At 45.8% G+C, this 24,054-nt stretch overlaps 1 protein-coding gene across 3 annotated transcripts in view; it reads left to right on the forward strand.

Annotated features, from left to right (window-relative positions):
- The window catches only part of LOC138481457 (cadherin-6-like), a 295,066-nt gene that overhangs the window by 217,153 nt on the left and 53,859 nt on the right, over nucleotides 1-24,054 (forward strand). For all 3 annotated transcript variants that reach the window (XM_069613608.1, XM_069613607.1, XM_069613609.1), the window contains 3 exons: nucleotides 1,181-1,348; nucleotides 2,382-2,569; nucleotides 9,379-9,632. In XM_069613608.1, the coding sequence (XP_069469709.1) occupies nucleotides 1,181-1,348; nucleotides 2,382-2,569; nucleotides 9,379-9,632 (610 nt within the window). The remainder of the gene's footprint in view (nucleotides 1-1,180; nucleotides 1,349-2,381; nucleotides 2,570-9,378; nucleotides 9,633-24,054) is intronic.

Consider the following 24,054-nt stretch of genomic DNA (forward strand, 5'->3'; position numbering starts at 1 on the left):
ATGTACTCCATCTGTCAGAACCCAACTAAATATGACAGAGAGGACTGCATCAGTAGGCTGTGTCCACCCAGAGTACACAGGTCTATGCGTATGTCGTGCAATGAGCATAGGAAATGTGTGCAAATTAGCCCCAACCCCATTTTCCAGAGGTTAATCTACCATCATTCAATTTCATTTCAAATTTCAAAAAAGCCCAGGCGAACGCACACCCACCGTGTGTATGGTTGAATTCCTCACACCTTCCCCGCAGATCAGTGTGGTTTGAGGTCTATTGAGGTGCCATCTTCTTTCAAACCGGACGTTGTCACTCAAACCATTACCATGACTTCCTGGTGCAGAAAGACTTTTAATTTTGACCAGGGGTGTGTGTGTGTGTGAGAGAGAGAGAGAGAGAGAGAGAGAGAGAGAGAGAGACAGAGAGAGACAGAGAGAAGAATTGGAATAAGTACTTCTCCCCGTCTACTTCCACACATCACCCTCTCTCCCAACACTAGGCCGTGGTGACACTATTTAAAGATAACATTGGTCGATGGAACCGAAACAAAAGGTTTTAAACATCTTTTGGCAAAAATAGGCCTGCTTTGAAATGGGCAGTACCGGGACATTGCCAGTGTGAACCAAGAACACAAACGGGTGCCTCATGGTGTTTTAGGTGTTTTATCATGTTGTTTTATATATTAAAATTGAGGTCTAAAAAGCCGAATATCACAGGTCTGTCTGCCTTCTGTTTATTGTGAAACTAGCTGCTTTATCATGTCCCTAGCGCCTTCTCTCGGGCCACACCTGGTGTTCGATTAGGCATGTGTGTTCTTTCTCATTAGCTTTCCATTTGATCCACTGTCTACCATTACACAATCACCCCTGCAACCACATTCCCTTTACCTTAATCCCAGCGTGTCTTCCCAGGTGTGTCCTGCATCTCCCTACCCCTCACCTTTTCCTTTTTGCTCCCTTATTCCTCCATAGAATAGACTCTCGTTACCCTGGTTGGGGGCACAATATACCAATTTCTCAGAAAAGGCACTGGTGCCGTAAGACCACTGTGGTGGTGATTGGTGGCGTTTTTATAAGATTTATAGCATGACATATATAGCATAGGACTTCCTGGCCCTGCGCTCTCTCCCCTTCATGCAATACATGCAGTCTTCTCTTAAAACTAGCATGCATTCTCTTGTTGCAGGCATCATCAAAACCGCTTTGCCCAACATGGACCGAGAGAACAAGAAGCGATACCAGGTGGTCATTCTGGGCAAGGACATGGGCGGCCAGATGGGTGGACTATCCGGTACCACCACCGTGAACATCACTCTGACCGACGTCAACGACAACCCACCGCGATTCCCCCAGAGTAAGATGGCAGCCATGGTCCCGCCGTAACGGCAGCAGACAGCGGTCTAGACCGAGGGCTGCTGTTTTTACGTTCAGAGAGTTGTGAGCCCAGTGAGAGGGATCCTTGAATTAAATTGAATTGATTGTTTATTTGTATAGCACCTATACACAATGTGTTTCAAAGCGCTTTAAGGAGGGAGTGAACATGGGAGGGTACAGTTACATTCTTACAGGTCCTTGAAGCAAATCGGAATGTGAAAAATAAACATATCATATCAGATAGTACAAGTGCATGGAACAATAAGGGAGAGAAGGGGAAGGAAAAAAGGAGACAAGACTAGCAGTAACATTACAAGGCCTGACAATTGTTGCAGTCCATGAATGACAAGAGGAGGGGGAGGAGGGGAGGTGTGCGGGTGGAGAGAAGGGATAAGGAAAGGAACAGAACAAGTGACTATCTTAAAAGGTCAATGACTATTCAAGGGAGTGCTGGGGAGGGAGTGGGAGGAGAAGGGAAGGGGGGAGACAGATAAGATGTTATCAGAGGTCGAGGGGACTTGGGGAGGGACTCAAATAAGCACTACTTTGGGATGCCCAAAACATGGAGAACCTTGCATTGTTGGGAAGCCCTCCACCTTGCGTTGCTTTCCCGCTTGCATCGCAGGAGAGATGGGATGGGATTGTACAAAGCTGCAATAGGTTGATCCATAGGCTATTTTTGCATGTGATGCTGCTGGAAGTGCACTAAGGGACGAGCTGCTGTTTACTGAGCTAAGTCAAGGCAGGGGTGAAATACATAATGAACACAAGCCTCCTGGGCCTGTGGCTGAAATGTGGAGTAATTACAGGACGAACAGTATTGATTGGTGCCTTTGGAACTTTCTTTGCAATGTCCCCTTTCTGCTGAAAGTCACTTGGCGGAAATGAGATGCAGCGCGCTCCGCCGCCGCCGTGCCCGCTCTGACATTTAGAGTCCCTGTGTCCTATGTGTACATGTTCAGATTACATTTTAACACCTAACCTGCTGCCTTTTGAAAATGTTTTTTTCCTAGGCACCTACCAGTTCAGGACTCTAGAGACGGCCCCAGTGGGGCACCCGATTGGAAGGATAAAAGCCAATGACGCCGACGTAGGTGAGAACGCGGAGATCGAGTATAACATTATCGACGGGGACGACGCCGGCTCTTTCGAGATCACCACTGACAGAGAGACTCAGGAAGGAATCGTCATGGTGAAAAAGGTGCGAACGCCATGGCTCTTTGAAATGCTTTGGAAGCCAGCTGGAGGACGTGACAAAGCAATCCCGTGTACAACATATCAATGGGGAACTATTTGGCAACAGTATATATGCAGTGCAGGAAATGGGCCGGAACAAGACGGAGCGGCGCTCCGGCAAAAAATGCTCAGACTCGGCTTTCGAACTGCCGAAGTCTCACATACATTTTTACAGCTTTTCAAACTGGTATTTATGTCCTGCATTTTACAGACATCTCTTTATTCGGGTGATTAGGGTGACCAATCAAAACAGAAGAGTCCATTATTTGCTTAAAAGGTTTTCTTAATGAATCACTATAAGATATGTTCAACATTGTGGACATGTTGTTCCCATAATGCTCTTTGCTTTTATGCAAATCGCTAGGATTGGGTTCTATCTAGAGATACTCTGTTGCACAATCTGGCCGGGGGTCACGCCCATTGGCCCCGCCCCCTGCTTCCCAAAGCCCTGCCCCTCCTAAGAAGGGACGGCCCCCAATAAATGTTTTCCATTTCCAGCACTGTATATATGCAACCTGATGAGTGATAAAACTAGTGGGGATAGGTCATCTATGCACTTATATTGTATGATTTGCACCACTCCCAAGGTACTCAAAATCCACGGGCAGGTCTGAAGTCAGCGCTCGTACTGTATTTATAGCAGCCAACCAGGGATGTCCAATGAACACTTTTTGGCAGGACTGGAGGAAAGCAAGCCCACAGAGGAGTGTGCACGGTATCATGTGTAAACAAATGTGTTTCCATGGATTTTCCCCACTGTCCCCAGTCAGCGAAAACCAATGCAAGCCTTGTGTGGTGCGTTTGCCCTTTCATGGGACACATGCCTAAAATTGCTGGCCTTGTTCAGTAGTTGCCCCTATGCTTCTGCACATTGCAGGGCTGGGGGACTTTGGGCCAGATTCACAGTATCCCATGGTTGGATTGGTTGCCTATTGTCCTAATCTCACTGGTGTGAATCGGGGAAGAAAGAGGGGCGATAACCAATTTTCTTGTGCAAATATGGATCTGGCTTTTTGGCGGTTCCTCATTCTCGGTGCATTGTTTCATTGTGCTTTTGTAGCTTTTTTGTGTGTTTGTTTTTTTACAAAAACTTGGTAGATCCTCCTTTTTGTTCCCCCTTCTAGAACCACAAGCTCTTTTTTCAACATGTTTCTTTCTTGCGTGTTTTTTCTGTATCTTCGCACAACCCTCATTAAAATGTCACCGACCTAAATATGCACAGAGATCAGTGCACTGTTGAGCAGACATGTCAACGTTGGAGTAGTCGGGTGTATATCTGACGTCTCGGGTCTTCTCGTAATCTGCTCCAGAGTAAACATTTGTCTTACTGGTGCTTCGCTCGTTTCAAAAGTAATAGAACAGCAGTCAAAAGAGACATTGCCTTTATTCTCCATGGGCCTTTTCCTTTTCTCCCACTCTGGGGTGTAGATAGAAAGTTTCACACCCTTTTCATAATTTTTATGCCATGTTATGATTTGAGATGTGTGGCTTCAGGGTGGTCTGCAGCCCTCACCAACAGGATTCCACTGCTGGCCCCCCACACTAATCCACACATGTCTATGTTCCAACCCACAATATGCATACCAACTAAGCCACCCACACATGGCAATTGGACACCCCACTCCCCAACAGACATCAAACATCAGAACACCACACCTCTAAGACCAATGTACATACCATAGCCACGCTAAATGCATCCTAGAACCCATGGTGCACGAGTCTCCCCTCTGTGCACAAATGCCTTTATGCTCTAGACCCTAAGCTGACCTTCACGCAACCTGCGTGGTTCTTCCGGTCTGCATTCATCAACGGAAAACCCACGCTATCTTGAATTTTTCCCTCTCTGTCTACACTAGCCTAACCCAGCCCCCTCCCTCCCTTTCAGATCCTCTAGAGTGCCCGGAGACCGTGCAAATGGAAGCAGTGTGATATAAATCGGATGTACGTTAATATCACGAAAACCAAAATCTCAAACTACAACATAACAAGCACAATAGGTTTGCATTTTGTAATTCGAGATTTTTTTTTCGTCGTATCCCGCTCAACACTTGTGTATGCAGGGGACACCCCGTGACCCACACAGACCAAAATACTGAATTAGGAGAGCGGGGTCACCTCTGCATCCACTGTTCCCCTAATTCTGTACTTTGGAATACAAGATTTTTGTAGTCCCAAAAATGCAGGTCTTTGGTGATGCAGTATTTTAAATACGGTATTTTAGTTGATTACCATATAAATCGCAATAACAATGGCATAACAATAAGGAATTAGAGGCCCTATTGTTGCGCATCGGCCCTTGTACGCTTCCCAGGAAGATGTGACAATTCGGGTTTGCATAGACTGAGTGTTCACCAGTGCTTTGACTACTTAAGGCTTCAAGCCGAGAAGAATATCTGCTAAAACACAGCCCAAACTTTCCTTTAATGATATGTTCAGAATAGCATCCCGTGGGTTTACCGATGGAAATCACTTCAAATTAATTTACTTCGGAAGTGCTTACTTCGAAAAGATGTCTAAATATGTTAATGTTAAAGGTTATTAGTACCGTACACTATCACCACTGGAGTGGTCCACTGGTGCTCTTGTGGCTCTGAAAACAAGGGAGGTCCGGGGGGGGGGGTTAGTGGGATGAGCTGGAGAAGTGCAAGAGAGCAGTGATGTGCTGTTGGCGGCCTCAGCCCGGAAATCCGTTGGCTGGGCTTGGGGTGTTATACTGTCGGAAGACGTTGTGTGCTGTTGCGCGGGTCTATGTGTGCTTTGTTTTGTTGTTGCAGTGTAGTGAAGTTTGTGCGGATTGTTGTGTTGTAGGTTTGTGGTTGTGTTTTGGTTAGAATTTAAGAGGTGTATGCAGAGGGTGAAGTTGTTAGTGGGTTGGTTAATTGGCGTTGCTGTCTTGAGGTCAGGCGCTAAATTTCCATATTTCTAATTAGGTGGGGTGTGTGGGCGTCTCCGTGCCTATGTCCAGATCAGGGCTGTTCGGCACTCACGGTCCCTTTCCCATATGGCATCCGTTCATATGCATAACCTTGCCCAACTTGGGTACCGGCCGCCTACGTGGCCCCTGTTTGTATGCAGGGCAGGCAGGCGTTTTTGCGTCCCTTGCAGTCTAGCCCAGAAAGCATTCCCAATCTAGTCTAGTAGGAGGGTGGTATCTGTAAGCCCGGGTTTACTCCCTCCATGCGTTGGGGCTGCTCGGAATTCATCATCTTATTTAGATGCTCATTCATGTTACCGTTCCTACCCCCTTTGGAATGTGGCAATGCTAACGCTTGCAATTATGTCCAGGGGCGGCGTCTGCCTTCATTCACAACTCTTTTCGGACCATGCCCCTGCCAATATCCACAGCTTTGTTAGAGTGACAAGTGCTAACGTTCACCCAACTTTATACAGGTATGATGCATAGTAGCATTTATCGAGTGGGTGAAGGTTGTTCGCTGGGAGTTGGCTAGGGATGCTGGATTCTGTCTTCATGGGTGTTGCTTGTGTCCTATTAGACTTAGTGTTGTCTCTCTTGTTGTAGTAAGAGTTTCTTTATTTGGTTGTAGATGTTTGTCATTGTCGTCCTAGATTGGTCATCCTTTTCATTGTGTTTCCCGTTTGATGGTTTGGTTTTTCAGTTTGAATCTGTGATGTTGAAGAGCCAGGTTTATAGGTTAAATATATATAGGCGTGTGGGTTAACGGGCTAAAGGGAGGTGGGGAGGGGTTTAGAGTAGGGGCAGTAGTGAAAGGGAAGGGAGATTAAAGGTGGTAGGCCCTAAGTAAAAAAAAAAAACGATGTAACATTTCAAAGTAATCACTTTGAATTCAATGACCTGTTGGCAAAATGACATGGAACCGTTCAGAATTGTGAGGTGACCTTTCACCAGTGCTTTAAGTGGGGTGAGAAATCAAGGGGGACCTCTAACAAGGGGTGTGGCTTAAAAATATTGGGCGTGGCTTAAGGGGGAGAAGTCAGCTTTTGCGATGGCAGGTTGCTGCAACAACAAAAACAATACAGAACCTGACAACGTGTGATCTGGCTCCCAGTAGCACAGCACTGAAACCTTTCTAACAATATTCGATTCAAAAAGGTTGATGGCTGCTTTCAACCTGTTGCCGTCTAGAGTGCAGAGCCCCAGCAAAAGCAGATGCTTCGTTTTCCGAAAGCTCCTTTGTAAATTCATTGTCTCACCCCTCGAGACTTTGCACAATGCTGCCACTAGTAGGGTGACCAGAATCCCGAAATTAGACCCGGCGCGACTCTTCCTGCGTGTGAATGGGGGCGTGAATGCTTTTCACGCCACCATTTCCTTCCCCTTCCCCACCCCGGTCGCTCTCCTTCAATGAGAGGAGTGTGTCTGTGAACACACACCCCTGCAACAGGCCAGCGGCATAAAAGTAGGACTACACTTTTACTTGTGTTTACGTTAGTCCTACTTCTATGTCTAGTGCCTGTCCAGGTATTTTTTTTTTAAATCTGGTCATTCTAACCACTATCCTTTGATAACAAAAGCATCTCTCCTCATTAACCAAGGCGAGCAGGGGGAGGGGTGATCACTGCTTTTGCGAGCAGATGAACATCACACCTACACCCTGACGTGCCATGTGCTCTTGAATGCTGGCTGGGGCTCCGCCCACTTTTCTGAAAGGGCTTGCACCATGTCCCTGCTGTGTATAAGGATTTTTTTTTTATAACATTCCGCTGCATGGCTGATGTGGCCAGGATTCAAACCCAGGTCGCACACGTGAGATGCAAGTGACTTAACCACAGGAATCGCCGATAAGAGGCCTGTGAAATATCGGCTGCTGACAGTCCCTTATAAATGACATGTTTTATTAAAGATTTGTACTTAAACACGTACGTGTGTGCCTTGTGTAATTGGCCAGCAGTGTTATTAGGAAATATGTTCTCTGGGGAAATACTTCTTTGGTCTGTGCATTTTTTCATTTGTCAAAGACAAGTTTCATGAAATTTGAATATTTATTTTTTCGATTCTGTTCACTTCATGTGACGTCACTCCCCAATGCGTGCTGCATCCTAGCCCCCCCACTTTTTTTGAAGGACTAGGCCGTGGCTTGTGAGGAGCTTATGTGAGTCCTATCAGGGCCCCGGCTCACTAGCATTTTTGGGGGGGGACGGCCGGGGCCCTCCCCTGGCTGGCTCCCTCCCAGCTAAAGCACTCCTGTTCACTATACCCAAAACCCAAGAGCATGCTGGGAAATGACACACGATATCCCAGGGCATACTCGGCAGAAAACCATCATTCACATAAAAAGAACACATCCCAGGAGAACACATTTCGCAAGTTGAAATATATCGAATTAAAAACAATTGCACCCATCAGGTTTCCTTTCTCATGCCTGAAGAGATTTAAAAATGGAGGGGGTGGCACTGTCAAGGCCCCTGGTTCCAGGACTAGTACCCACTTCTCTGTATGAACATCGTTCATCATATGCATGCAAGTTTGCTGGGATCCCTTGGGTACCATACATGGTCTATTCTATTCTCAGCACAGTTTTTTGCAGGACACAGTCCAGGGCTCTGTGCTCCTAATGGAGCAGAGTGTAGCATTAACTATGCACACTTGTCACCAATAGGCCAGCATATACTGGTATATATAGTGACACCAGCCACTGCCCCCACACAGTGTGGGGGTATCTCTCCTGCTTATAGAGTCTTTAAAAAATCTCTCTCTTTCTCCTCTCCCCTCCCCTGTCTCTCTCTCCCTCGTAATCTGCTCTCTCCGTCTCTCCTCCTCTCTTTCCCCCTCTCTCTCTCCCTCTCTTGTCTCCTCCCCCTTTCTTCCTCTGCCCTTCTCTCCCACTTTCTCACTAATCTGCTCGCCCCCACTCCTCTCTCCCCGCCCGTCCCCCCTCTCTCGCTTATGTCTCCCTCTCTCTGCCTCCTCTCCCTTTCTTCCTCTCACCCTCTCTCTCTCTTAATCTGCTCTCTCCCACTCCTCACTCCCCATCCATCCGCATCTCTCCCTCCCCCTTTCATCTCTCCTTCTCAATATCCCCTCCCTTTATTCCTCTCACCCTCTCTCTCTCTTAATCTGCTCTCACCCACTCGTCTCTCCCCATCCATCCGTATCTCTCTCTCCCCTTCGCATCTATCCTTCTCTCTGTCGCCTCTCCCTTTATTCCTCTCCCCCGCTCTCTCTTAATCTGTTCTCTCCCCTCTGGTCTCTCTCTGTCTCCTCTCCCTTTCTTCCTCTCCCCCTCTCTCTCACTCCCTCCTCACTCTCTCCCCGTCCATCGCCATCTCTCCCCCCTCTGTCTCACCCTCTCATCTCTCCCTCTCTCTGTCTCCTCCCACTTTCTTCCTCTCCTTCTCTCTCTCCTAATCTGCTCTCTCCCTATCCTCTGTCCCCGCACTCCCCTCTCCTCCCCCTCGCTCCCTCTCTCTGTCCTCTCTCAATCTCCCGTGTCACTCTCCCTCTCTCATTCTCTCTTGACCTGCTCTGCTCCCTCCTCTCTCACTCTCCTCTCAACCCCGCCCCCGCCCCATCTCGCCCGTTCTCTCACCCTCTTTCACTCTCTCCCTCTCTTCCACACACCTGTGCCTCTTTACACGCCTCCCTTTCCCTTCTCATGAAGCATGGTGATCCTGTGTACTTCTCCGTTCCTATGCTGGGTGGGCAAGGCGTGGGAGCTCAGCTGGGGTTGGGGTGTAGTGATGTGCACGGTTTACGTTTCAGCCTCACTGCCAGACTCTACGAAGCACTCTGTTAAAACGAACTGCCCCGCCTGCCTAACTGAATGTGCTGTGAATTCCCTTTTTCCCTTGCAGACTTTGGACTTTGAGAAGAAAAGACTCTACACGCTGAAAGTGGAGGCTGCCAATACCCACATTGACCCCCGCTTCTTTGGCCTGGGCCCCTTCAAAGACCTGGCCACGGTCAGGGTGATGGTAGAAGACGTGGACGAGCCCCCGGTGTTCAGCTGGCCAGCCTATGTCTTTGAAGTGAAGGAAGACGCCACGCTGGAGAGTGTCATAGGGGCAGTGAGCGCCCACGACCCCGACGCCATGAAAAGTCCCATCAAGTAAGTCCGAGAACGTGCTGTACAGGGTTCCAGTCATTGCAATGCGTCACCCGCAGCCGGTATGATAGCTCAGCCGGTTGAGCGCTTGCGGCTGTGATCTATGTGCGAGCAGCAGGCCGCAGGTTCGAATCCCGGCAGAGCCAACTCAGCCTCTCATCCTTCTGAGGGCGATAAATGGGTACCAACCTGGGTTGGGATGATGCATGTAAATATGTTCTATGTACGGTATTTAGGCCTAAACACTATATCAGTAAGCATCTCTCGGGTTATGTTCGATTCCACACATGTGCGTTGATTAAAGACTAAAGAGAACAGGTGGCGGCCATGTCTTGGTGAACGCCTAAGTACTACCCTATCCCAATCATTAAGCCCATGTGGAGAGCAGTGTCTACATGTTAAGAGTATGGACATGTGGGTTCCACCCAAAGATGGGCCCATGTTTCTTAATCCTGGAGGTAATGCCCATTACGCCCGGCTTTGAGAACACCAGATGGAGGTTTACTGAAATACACATTGTACATTGTAATTGGTTCTTTATAATGCGCTTTCTAAGTGCGGAGCCAGGGATCGCACCTGTGTTGCTCCGTGTCTTCTGGCCTCCAAGGCGAGCGCCTGGCCCCTGAGCTATCCTCCCAAGAGATGCGGCAGGTCGGTAAATGCACATGCGTTCATTTTATTATTCTGTTTAAACAATTCCCACCCTCCCTTTGGTGATGAAATGGTTTCTGTAGAGCAGCAGAGCACACCGCCACTGTACCGCATTGCCAACGGGGAAGGGGAAGGTGGGCTTCAGACACGCCCCCTTTTCACCTGCCTCGAGGCGCTACATTTGGAGTAAATGTATGAAGTATTTGGCCTCACCATCTGGTGGGATTTGCTGTGTATGGCATTCCAAGGCCAGCCTTGGCATATACACGCGTGACATTGGTACCCAGTGGCATCAATGCAGAATATTCATTGAACTGAAATTCATCGACCATTTAAAAATAATTTTAAAAAAACAGATGGTTACTTTGGGAAAGGGGTTATTGAGTTTGCAAAGGTGGGGGAAGGCTGTGTGTTGACAAGAGGATTGTGAGGATTGTACCCCTTTATTATGCAGCCGAAATGAGTTAAGTGCCAGGCTTTTATGCAAGTCTATGCTAAAAGGAGGAGCATACTCATCCTTGGCTCTTAAGGGGGTTACATTAATTTAAAAAATCTGGTGGTAAAAAAATCAGCAGTTAAAACGGCAGGTGTAAAAACACATAGAACCATAACATTCTTTAGTGTGATTTCGTGCACCTGCAGTGGTGTGTGTGTGTGTGTGTGTGTGTTTGTGAAGGTGTAGGGCTGTCATGTGATGTTCTCAATGTACGTGATAATTACATTATGGAATTTGAAAATATAAATCACGAAAAGACGGAGAAAATATCCAGGGGTTTCATAAATATGTTTCCAGTCCAGGCTGGGAGAGTGGAATTTGGTACTTAAATTCAATTGATACATTGGTGCAGACGTGGGACTACAATTCCCAGAATGCAGTAAGTAGTTTGTGATGTCAAATCTCGGAACTGAAAACATGGCGTCCCACTGACCCCTGCAGCAACCCTATAGTTTGAACCTACTTCTACGGGTGGCCATGGCCTGGTTGGGACCTATAGCTTTTACCAAATGCATAAGGAACTTCTGGCGGTGGGGCTTGGCAGAGGATTTTAAAGAGCCAAATAATTAAATAATTGTGTGATGCGCATTAATGGGATGCAATTACCAAGCCTAATGCTGAATGCTTGCGGCAATCTTGGGGCAGGTGCCAGAAGGCATCAGCGTGCGCGCTGCTGTATACCCGCTGCTGTAATTAGGCCACAGCGCGGGGCTGCGAGGCGTGTTGCTAATGCGCAACAAAAGCGCCCATTTCAACATTACCAGGTCAGTTGTTTCTGGAGTCAATTGTCAACCTAACAAAGACCCGCAGTGACTTGGCAACCATCCCTGCTCCATGAAGAAGCGCATGTCCTTATTTTTATTTAATGGTTTATATTGCGCCGAAAGCCAACAGGCATCCTTTGGCCTTGAAGCACAGCATGGACATTCCTCTGGCATATGAAGGCCAAGTAGCTGCGGAATGGTTGCGTTGCGCATATGGCTAGGTGATTCCATCATGGAGCATCAGGGTAGGGAAAGGGGTGCAGACGTGACAAGCCAGTGATACGCTTGAAAGAAGTGAAAAAAACCACAGGGCTAAAATAAAACTCAGTGTGCAGCGCTTACTTGAACGTACAAATTGCACAATAAACCAACCTGACAGTGTATAAATCACTCCAGCGGCCTATTGAGCAAAATAAGAGAATACATGTAATTTTATATTCCCTTTCTCAATGGACGTCTACATTGACCAGCTTGTAAAGAAATGTGTTCCCCAAAACATATGTTTTAAACTGTACTCCCAAGATTGAAAAAAAAGACAGTGAGATAAAATGCATCATACTTTCATCTGCTTGTAGCCATTGTTCCCGAGTGTTCAGCTTTCTGCGCCCCTTTTCTAATCTCACATCTACGCCTCATTAGAGACATGCTACAGACTGTAGCCAACCCACACACTGCTGTTCCTTCAGCAATCTATGAGAATTGTGATTAAATGTAAAATCAAAGGAAGACACACTGGAACAGTAATTGAGAAAAGAGGCACACTGCACTGCACTACTGATTATCATACACTGTTCTTGCATTATATTTTACATATTTTCAATTGTCGACCACACCAGTCAATCAAGCTGAGCCTATGCAACACCCATCTCCTGCCTCCACCAATCAGTTGCTAAAAGAGCATGTATTTTACTTATTATAAAACAAAGAAGTGCCTCTGACTATGGGCAAGACCTGTTGTCTTTCTACAGGCACAGCCTTGTTATAATCCCACTAGGTCACTATTCAAGACTATTCAAGATTTCCGGCTCAATGTGTGAAGTGCCGAAACGCTTTAATCTCCTATTAAAAAAAGAATGGCATTTCTGCTGAGAAGTGGTGGTACGCCCCCAGTAACAGTATTGCCTCCTTCCCCAGAAGTGCCGATAATCTCCCATTAACAATATTGCATTCCTCCTGGAAAGTGCCGATACTCTCATGTTAAAATTATTGCAATCCTGCAGAGAAGCGACAGTACTCTGCCAGTAACAGAATTGCATTCATGCTGAGAAGTGCAGGTACTTGCCCATTAAAAGGTTGCACTCCTGCCGAAAAGTGCCAGTCCTCTCCCATTAAAAGTATTGCACTTCTGCTGAGAGATGCCCGCACTCCCCCATTATCAGTATTGCATTTCCTGCTGAGAAGTGCCCGCGCTCTCTCATTATCAGAATTGCATTCCTACTGAGAAGTGCCAGTACTCTCCTATTAACAGTATTGCACTCCCACTGAGAAGTGCCTGCGCTCTCCCATTATCAGTATTGTATTCCTGCTGAGAAGTGGTGGTACACTCCCATTAACAGTAGTGCATTCCGGCTGCAAAGTGCTGATACTCTCTTATTAAAAGTATTGTGCGCCTGCTGAGAAGTGCCAGTACCCTGCCATTGACAGTATTTAATTCCGACTGAAAAGTGCTGATAATCTGGAGGAAAATGCTGGCTCTCTACCTTCCACATCAGAGACATGCAGGTACTTACAGTCAGCTATCCCCTTCCCATTTAAAGCACTGTGTAAATTACATCCTCATATAATTAGACTGGAAGGGCAGGGACATCATTTCACCAAAATGCTAGGGGTAGCGGAAGTGACATCACATGGCCCTTGACCACCGATTACATCACAGGAAGTGATGTCATTTGACCACACCTCAAGTGATATCGCGGGAGGTGATGGCACACGACCTTCAGAAGCGTCTAACACCCATGATTCCAGGCGCTCTCATTTCAGCCAGATATAAGAACCGAGACACAGGGGTGCGGCGAGATTTGTTCATGATCACACAATTTGGGATATGTCATTTTCCAGATTCGACGTGGAGCCTATATGTAAAACAAACATAATGCAGTACTTGTAACAGAGTAACTGAAATCTGTAATGTAGGCTGAAGCTAGTGTATGTAACATCTATAGATCAATGGACAGCGAAGTACTCGTTATCTGTGTCATTGATGTGTTAAACAAGCCAACAAAAACACTGACCTGGGGAAGCGTGCACTGCCTGTTTACCCAGGAGAAAAATCCTGTATGAGCAAGGCCTGACAATTAAATGCTTGACCAGGATTTAGTACCCACAAAATTGCCTGGTTATAAATGTATCTTTGAGTCAGCCACCACCACGATAGAAAAAACCTATTGTGTGGGTGTAAGCTGAGGCCATCTGTCTCTGTGCATTTATCTCTAAGTTATGTGACAAGCAACCATATGTTGTCCCCACAACCCAGAAACGAGCATAACACCTTAATGTCCTAGACTTTGAGACATGACTCTTCTTCAATCTTTTTTAACAGGGTGAGGTGTGGGGAGTGGGGGCTACACTTTCCTCAAGAGTGGGGATCAATGCATCTATGATTTTCAGAGCTCTATGTGCGAGATGCGTTATTCAATGACCCTCCATGGCCGGCCCCTGAATGAAACTTTCCCAAAGCCCTTTCCAAGAAGGCTTTTAAGTGTGGAGGGGTGGGCCACTCCATGCCTCTCTCACTTCTGAGACTCTGTGCCCAACGCTTATTTTCTTAAACAGTTCTGCACGCGAGCAGGGTCCTGGTGGAGTTTGCAGCCCCTCTCACCCATTCACATCACACTTGAATGCATTCAAGGTGAGCAGAGCCCAATCAATAGCGTAGCACAACATTTGGGGGCCCTCATGTGAGCTATTCTGAGCCACCCCCCTTCCCAAGCTCCTGATCAAAGCACAGTGCATGCCACTCCCCGGGCCGGTCCGGACCACCATGTGTGCGCAATGCCCATGATGATTATGCTGCCAAACTACTCCAAGTTAAAGAAGTTAATATGTTTTTTTAATCGAGCTTAAATGTTTCACCTAGCGTAGAAAGAAGGGGGTGGTGCCTGGTCCCCAATATAACAGCCACCAGTGGTGGCTGGTGAGTTGTTTTATTGGAGGGTGTAAATAATTGCCACAAATACGCGATTGCGACCGAGCACAGCGAGGGGGCCTGAGCTAACGAAAATGGGTTTGGGGGGAGTCAGGGGGATTCTTCCCCCTCCCATGAGAAAAATGTTTTGAATAATGGGATAAAATGGTGCATTACAGAGCACACTTTCTGTGAAAATGTGGGTAGGAGGCCAGACAGTTTGCAGTCAGTTTTGTAGGGTGTAGGGTAACTCATGAAAAAAATGCAATAGAAGCAAGTCACTTGCCAATCCCTTCAATATGTGCCAGTATTAAAAAAAGTCATGCTGGTTATGCCAATACATTTCCATGCATATACTAGATTTGCCATATAAGAACATACTCATGTTCACTTTGAGATATTTTTTATAGTATCATTACTGGCGCTAGGCAGAAAGCTGGCTCTGCCAATATATGCCACTACTCCTGTGTAAGAAAATACGCCGTCTGGTTTGGTCATTCAAAGTGACATGTCGCAATAAGAAAACATGTCCAAACTGGTTCCAATGTAAGCCAGTCTAGACTTAACATCCTTGCTTCATCATAAATGCTCAGTTAATAAAAAGTCATGCTACAATAAGAAATATACAGGCCGCTACACCTAAACGTTAGTATAGCGAGGTAATACTACTTATCATGCTTACTTTATCAAAGATGCTGAGTAATAAATGGTATGCCACAGTAAGCAATGGCTAGACTGGCTGTACCAAATTGGCAGTCTAGCTAGGTAATGGCACACATGTACTTGGCTGTACGAAACAGCCAGTCAAACAAGCAAAGTCAGTAAAGGATGTGTCAGAAATGCTCCAGTGATCCCCAGTACCCCAGAGCCTTACACACACACACATCCCTTTTCACCCACCATACATCTCCTCTAACATTCATTCACACTGCATTCACCACACAGGCATGCACACACCCACCCAGAACATCCACACACACACACTCACATTCATACTCATTCACCCACCCATAAACCTCTCACGTTCACATTCACTGCATTCTCCACACAGGAACGCACCCACCCAGAGCATTCAAACACACACTATCGGATTCCTACTCATTCACCCACCACTCACTGACCATACACCTTCTCTCACACCCACTCACACTGTATTCTCCACACAGACACACACACACACACACCCAGAACATTCAAACACACACACTATCACATTTCATCTCATTCAACCACCGCTCACTGACCCATAGTACATACATACTTCTGACATGCACTTCACACAAGCAAAATACACATCACATTTTTTTTAAAAGCCTTCTTATCTGTTGTTCCAGCTTTGGTCCTTCATTCCAGGCCACCCTCGGCTGCTCTGTGCTGCTCACAAACAGGAACCAAGAATCTGGAAGCGCTTCCTGGTTCCCATACATGAGCCGCAAGGAAGCCGGAGAAGGAGTTGGAGCGGAACGTGTCTCACGGTCAGTTCCAACCCCTACTGAGCGCTTCCTTCTCACGCAGCAAGACCCGGCCCAGCCTTTACCCTGATGGTTGAAGACTGCGCCGGGGCACCTCCAGACCTGATGTGGCAGGGCCCTGCTACTCAAAAAATGATGTACAATTATTTTTTAACCAGGGCAGCAAGGGGATTGCAGGGGTAGAAAGGGAGAACACAGGGGTCTTGGCTGCGACCCCTGGCGACCCCCAAATGACATCCCTGTGGAAGGATGAGTTACTGCTGAGTATTTCAATAAAAAAAAACACAAAAGAGAAAAGTGTACTCAGATGGAAGTTGGCGTGGCTTTCTTGCTAACACAACTCTGCCCGGCTTTTCTCGGCGACCCAGTATCATTTCAAGGACCACAATGGAATCTTTCAGATGAAAGGAACATCGCTAGAAAATTGCCGGCAATTTATACATCTCTCCTTTTGGCGGCGGCGCGATGTGCTCAGAAAATGAAGCGCGGCGGCGACGACGCAGGCTATGTTCAAACATCGACACGGCATAGCCATTAAGCCCCCACACAGACGACGCGCCGACACAACTAACAGGTTGCGGAAGTGTTTAGAATAACAAAAAAATCAATTGATATTCCTGCGCAGAGAGCAGGGCCTATCACAGCCAGGCAGGTTAGTTCCAGTGATCTGCTGCAAACAGCTCAGAAAAGAGGTGTCCCGTACGGCTCGCGCTATGCCAAAGGAATGCATAATTAATATCATGCACAAAAGAGCTGGATGCATTTATACTATGACATCAGTATTGTTTTCATGAGTTAATAGAACTAGTGCACCCATCTAATGAGTACTCCACAAGAACATGACAAAGGAAGAGAACAATGTATAAAACAGAGCTGGAAATGGGAATCTGTTATTGTAGGATCCAACCAGCCCGAGGGGGAACCCCTCACCCCCCATGAACATTTGCCTCTCAGAAGATGAACAAGTGGAAAATATCCCAAGAGAGGAGCTTTTTCTACAATTTCGCTGGCAAAGTATACAAGGCACACTCTTTCTAAAGCTAAAAGCTGTGTTTAAATAATTGCTGCCGTGTACAATCATGGCGAGCGACTTCACGTGGCCTTTAAGATACGTGTCTTCTCGCCCCTGGTCCTAAAGATCCGGGTCAGCCAGAACATTGTAAAGATTGCCATGTGCAGGGCTCATCCGCAGCTCGGACAAAAGAGGTTCCTGCAATGGAGATCAGACAAGACATGTTTTGCCAGATCCCGGATCTGAAAAAGTCTGCCCCAATTCCAGCACTGGAATAATAACAATGTTAATTTGTATTTGTATTTGTATTTGTATTTGTTTATTTATAACGCGCAGACCATCAGGCCCGGGGGCATCAGGGTGCAATTTGTACAGGGTTGCAAGAAAAGAACATACAGGCAGATAGATTACAATAAAGGTATACCAATACAACATAATACATTGCAATCAATCAATCACACTTTATTTTGGGTACACACCCACACGAGTATACATACAATCAATGTTATACAGTTCTTTAATGATTGGGCACCATTTTCTTAACAGTTCATTTTGCTCGTCTGGGATGTCGGTTTGGTCCCAAAATCAATTACTTTAGCACTCTTTATCGTTACGTCTTTGAAACAACAATACAGATAAAAATGTTGGTCTACAATACATAATCTTATGATGAATCCAATAATCCAATTGCTCGTGTCACATGGGTATGAAATATACGGTTCACCGGGCTGCACTGTGGTGTGTCTTGTGTTCCCTGCCTTGGTCCTGCATGAATGCGTGCCTGAGAGAAGGCCTGTGGAATGTTGTGGGGTGAGTGCCCCTGTAAGATCCATGAAGGTCAGTTGGAGTGAAGCAGCCTGTGAGAGAAGAGGCCGGTGGAGTTCTCCTATGCACCTTGCGACTTACTTACCCTTGGACTTACCTGATGTATAAACCTTGTCACGGGAACTTAGTAAAGAAGTTCACTTCCCTTACCTGAGTATCAGCTCTTTCATTTCACCCCGCTACACACTGTTTGTTTGTTTATTTATTTGATAATGCACTCCAAACCCATGGATAGCTGGGCGCAACAGAAATAAGAATACTTTAAGCTTAGTTACATCAGGTACTATCAATACAATATAAAGAAGACCTAGGTCAAAGCATGTGGTTTACAAAGGTGTGCAGGGAGCAGTAGGTCTTGAGTTGTGGATACATAGTACAAATAGAATAATGGCTGACAGTCTTCTCATCCAAGCTCTGTGCACACAACTAGCCACAGCGAATAAAGCGGCTTCCACTGCTGTACGTTTGCAAAATTGTATGGCTTCTTCAGTTTTCCTGTGTCCGGGCTCTCGGAAGTGATGACTTAGGCACCTCTTTCTATGGCATAAAATGGCATTTGTGTGATCACTGGGAAACAAAAATTCGGAATGCAAACATGTCAATTTTTTCTCTCTTTTCACACAATTATATGCAGTGAAGACCCCCGCAGTCCCCCCCAAGCTCCCATTACCTAAATGATTACCCTAACCCACCCCCCGCATATAGTTACAGCGAAATCCGAAAAAAAAGTTTGCCATTTTTGCATTCAGAATTTTAGTAACCGCAGTAAACGTGTGATACGCATACAACGTACTTCAGATGCCACTCTACTCACACAATGCGGGCATTTATCCGCAGGGCTGTTATCCGCCATGGGCAAAGTTCCACATCTCAACTTGGTGTGTAAGCAACTCATTGTTCATGAGCTCATCTTGTCTAGGTAAGACTCATACACCCCGTGCTAGTTTTGATCACCAAGTACTTCTGGAAGCGTATTAAGAGGGGGATTTGTCGTCGTAATTCGTTGGTACACAGCTCCTGCTATTTATTTCTGTGGGCTTCAATTCTCGTTGGGTCAGCCCAGAGGTCCAGGCACCCCATTGCACTTAGGAGACCTTTAAAATGCAAGACGCAGGGTAATGCCAAGCCCCCTTAATGGCTTAATATGTCAGTCAGACCCTCCTGGTATTTCCCCAGTTTGGCACTAACCACAGCTTAAGCCGGTACATTGCCGGTCCAATTGCCACTATTTGATCTAAGCATCGAGATCGAAGTTCCTCATGGACTAATATGGTTGAGGTACTTTTTGGCAAACCCAAGATTTTCTTGAAGAAACCCTTACGTGCAATCTTGACATTGTAAGAGGATTCAATTCAACACTACAGCCAAGTCAATGCCTAGTCTGGGATACAGAATGGAAACCCTTATTGATATATCTTTATGTCCAGTTCATGAGTTCTGGATGACTACCCCTATATAACACCCCTCTCTTGGAATCCCCCTGACCCCACTGAGCCAAGAAGTAGTTCTGTTTTGCAAGTTAAAAGGTTTATTTGAGAATTTAAACAATATATATATATATCACACTTTATAATAAATTAATAATTGAATATCACACTTAATCTGAGCAGTAATGAATAATGGATAGTCTGGCACTAGCACACTTCGTTATAATCAATGATGAGTGGTTATAGGATGGATAAGATAGCAACAATACTTTTATGGTTTCAAATGGATGCAAAGTGGAATGAAAATGCAGTACAGAAAATAACTTGATAGGGTTTCAGCAAAAGACAACGTAATCACTTTCCTCTGGCAATCCACTCCCCCCCTTTTATGCAATGCAAGGAAATGGAAGGAAAGCACACAGTTCTCAGAAATGCAATCAAATGTAATTCACTTCACCCCAGCAAGCTTAGACTACAGAAGTTTGAAACACAGGCCCAAAATGCTTTTATATGTGCTGGCAATGAAGTGAGGAATATGCTGAACATGGTTTTAATTCCCTTTAGGAGGTTCAGGGTGAGTGAAATATACTTGGGATGAGTTCAGGCTAACTTTAGCAAGGATCTAGGAGTAACTAGCAGGTTAAACGAATTTTTGGCAAAGGAAAGTAAGGAAGCTGCTGTTTTCACACGTGGCTGGATTTTTAACCAAATAGCGAATCGCGGCAAAATTCGTGAATGCGTGAATCACGATTACGAGTATGAGGAGTAGCAAGTCGGTTCTACGCTTGTTGAAAAGCTGAGATTCTAAGCTTAAACCAAGTTCCTAGCACAAACGGTTCCAGAGATACGGACGATTAAATAAAGGTTGTTTTTCGGATTTGAAATTTTAAAAGTTCAAAGCGACAGGTTACAGCTTGCACCTAGAAAATGACAGGTGACAGCTTTGCAAATGACAGGTGACAGTTAGGAGGCAGTTCTGGTTAGATTAAAATAGATTGAATTATATTATTTTAACTAAGAGATTGGTTCTGCACAGTTCTGCTAGGTACTCACAATATATTTTGAAATAGGCCTCCCCACGGATCTGGTCAGGTTTTTGACTCCACTCCGGTTCTGGTCTCGGAACTTCACAGTGATCTGGGTCAGCTCTCTGGTTCTGCTAACAGCGGTCTGGGTCACTCTGGATCTCTGGCCTCTGGTTCTGGATACTGCTCTGCTTTCTCTGGGTATAGCACTGCTTCTGGATCTGTCTGCACAGCTTTTTCTGGACCCAGCGCTGATCTGCACAGCTCCTGGATGCTGCTACCGCTGTTAGGGTTGCTGGATGCTGAGGCCTACTGAGAAGAGTTCTCAGTTTGTGGGTTTAGGCCCTTGCTTTGAGTTCTGAATCAAGTTCTTTGGAGTTTTAAAGTCTAAGTGTTGAATCTGGATGTGAAGTCTTCGGTCAGCATGCTCCGCAGCAACTGGAATTGAATGTCCCTACCTGTCCCAGCAGTCTCATTTTATGTGTTTTGAAAGTGGGTGGAGAGGCTAGCTTTCTAGGCCCAACCCCTTCAGAGTTCTGATAGGTTGGAGAATTCTTTGCGTTCTCACTGGAGGGCAGGATTGTGTGTCAGAATGATGTCATTTAATGGCTTGCAGAAAGGACACTCCCCTGTCAAATTGCACACAAATCTATATTTGATCAAAATACACATTTCTCAAATACATAGTGGTTTGTCATTGCATGTACATATTACCTATCACATGAGGTATACTCTGTTCAAACTCTGCTCTTCCTGAGGGCTTGCATTAAAAAATGGCAACTTATTTTCGATTTTAGTGGGTTATGCAACCTTGGTTCTTCATTAAAAATTATGCACATATACACGGCCTGTCCTTACATACTCCAGTAAATTCCCATGTCTCTAGCTTAAACACAGAGTCTGTAGTATCCATGAATAGTGGGGTTTTGCCCAAGAACATCACACAAATTCCCAACGCGTCTTAAAACGTGCACAGAAAATTCACAAGAATTATGGTATCATTTAAATAATTTTGACAAGTCCGCATTGTGAGTTATACATCTTTCTTAGAATCATATTCTGGCCAACAGGGGTGTGTCTTTTCAGGTCACATGGTGTAGAAACCAGTTTATCCAGTTTCAGCCAAGCTCAGAGACCCTGCCCCTCCCAGCTTCTGCCAAGAGGAAGCTATTTTACAGCCCCCCTAATAAACCATCTGCCTGAGTCAAGGAAGGGCTTTGTTCAAAAGGAAGCCATTTACGACTACCCAAATAAACCATCTGCCTGGGCCCTTTCTTTAGTTTCTTGCAATCCCCTGGTAATTCAATCAGAGAGTGTGTGACCTCCTTTTGGCAGGAGCAACAGAATGCAGCCAGGCCTGGGAATGCATTTGTTGGGCAAGCCCCCACTCCTGTCGGGGGTAGCTGACTGGCAGAATTCCAGTTTCCTTAAGCCAGGTTTCAGGTAAAATGTCACTTTTTGTTCCCCAGTTTTCTGCATTCAAATAAAACTAACAATGTTTACACATGCAGCTGGAATGCTGATTCTAAGTTCAAAACTATGACATTTTAACAGTGACAAACTATGTGGCAGTCACAAGTCTGTCCCTCAGTTTATTTACACATTTCGATTTTTGGTAATTTTAAATCCAGTTTCAGTTTAAGCCGCTGCAGACCTGCAGAGCTCAGCCAGTCTTGTTATAAACCTTCAAGTCACTTCAGAATATAACTTTACATTGTACCCACCTCTTAGTAAGTCTTTCTTTGGCCTGCTTTGGGTTCATTTATTCAGTTTTACACAAATGTCTGGTGTTGTTTGAAAACGCCGGCTTTCTGATAGTGGTGAGTACTGGTAATGCAACCATTTTTGGGATTAAAGAAAATGAATTCCCCACAGTTCTAGGTTGCTTTTGGCATTCAGCATTGCCATTCCCTATGGTTTCAGGCTACTGTGTGGGTAGCCCATGGTGGTTTTAGGCAGTGCCCTTCTGTGCCCATAACATCGGCAAAAATGGGTGGCAGCCTATTCTTCATGCATTTCCCTGTGCATTTTCTGGGAAGCTCTGGCCATCATGATGTTTTCAATGCCAGTAATGCACAGTTTTTTTTTGGTAGGGCTCGGATGCATGGGTAAAAACATCCCACAACATGTTTGTACAATTTCCCGATACCTCATTTAAAAATGTCTTCTAGCGGCTGCCATTAACAGATTGATCATGGACTAACCTATTACAGGCAGCTCAGCGGTCATCCGAATGCTGTGGAGGCAGAGAGCGCTCCCCTTCCCTTACTCGCTGAGCTGTTTTGGTGGCTGCCTGGCTAAACACCCATGTTCCTTCCGCTACATGCCTTTCTCCATGTAGCGGAAGGAACATGGGTGTTTAGCCTTCATGAAGAAGAGAAACTTTTTTCTTTGGCTTTTCCCAAAGAACCGGTGGGTCATTCACCCGCCCAGTACAGAGGTCTGTTTTATTGGTATCAGGTAATAATATCGCCACATATATGGTTGCCGTAAATAATATCGCCGGGAAAATGTCGTGGCGATATTATTTGGGTGACACCATATATATGGCGACAGGGGCACATTTTTTAAAAAAAAAATAAGAAAACATTTGGGGGTTGCGGGGGTGTCCCCCGCATGTTCCATGTTCCACAGAAAACGACAGAAAACGACAATTTTTCGGCGATATTTTTGCATGGCGATATTTTTGTGGTGACATTATAACATGTAACCGTTTTATTAGGGTGTTGTCCAAGCCTCTATAAATATGTTACACGTCTCTACATGCGTGCATCACCTTCTTCCTCATACTAGAAGAAGTTGGCTTGCCCTCTCTCGCTTTGGAGAGACAGGTAGTCGTGAGACCTGTCTTTGCCAGTGGCGGGTCCAGGGAGTGGCCTGGGGTGGCACGACCTACCCCTGTAATCTGATTGGCAATCACAGGTACAACTCTATTAACCTATGATAATTATCTGTGTGTGCGCTCTTATTTCATGCCACCCACGCATAAGTCAGTGCCCCACTTGGGCCACCCCAGTCAAGAGAGTCTGGACACGAAACTGATCTGTGCAGCGTGAATGTGTATGGTTTCACATGTTGGACATAGTTCTGCCATCTAGTGGCTGGGTTGGGTTCTCTAAAGTTACAAAAATTGCAGATGTCAAACATAGTCATTCTTAAGCTTCCCCCATGAAGCCAATAACTCACAGTCTCCACCCTCATAGTTACCAACATGATCCATTCCAATCTGTAGGTGCTTATCCAGTCCTGGTTTTTTTCGTTGCATTCTGGGACTTGTAGTCTGAGTTTTATAATGGGAAAAGTGGAACTAAAATTCTGAGAATGCAAAGAAAAAACAGGACTGGATAACCACCTACAGATTGGAATGGTCATGTTGGAAACTATGCACCCCATGATTGCCAGATACCTCTTCGGAGCACTGGGTGGCGGGAAGGTGAAGGGGTTCAGATGGAGGAATGGGAACATGAGAGAGTAGGGAGATCTGAAGATAGCAGCCCTGGAGCTCCATTAACGCAGACAGGAGTAGACTGTAATTCAAAGCTGAGGAGACAATCAGGCTTGATCTGATGGACTTTATTGTAACGTTCAAGTGCCAAGAATACGGTCCCACCCTCCGTGGGGCGCTTTTG

Source organism: Ambystoma mexicanum, chromosome 5p, assembly GCF_040938575.1.
Source record: "Ambystoma mexicanum isolate Mex_15411 chromosome 5p, UKY_AmexF1_1, whole genome shotgun sequence".
Lineage (NCBI taxonomy): Eukaryota > Metazoa > Chordata > Amphibia > Caudata > Ambystomatidae > Ambystoma > Ambystoma mexicanum.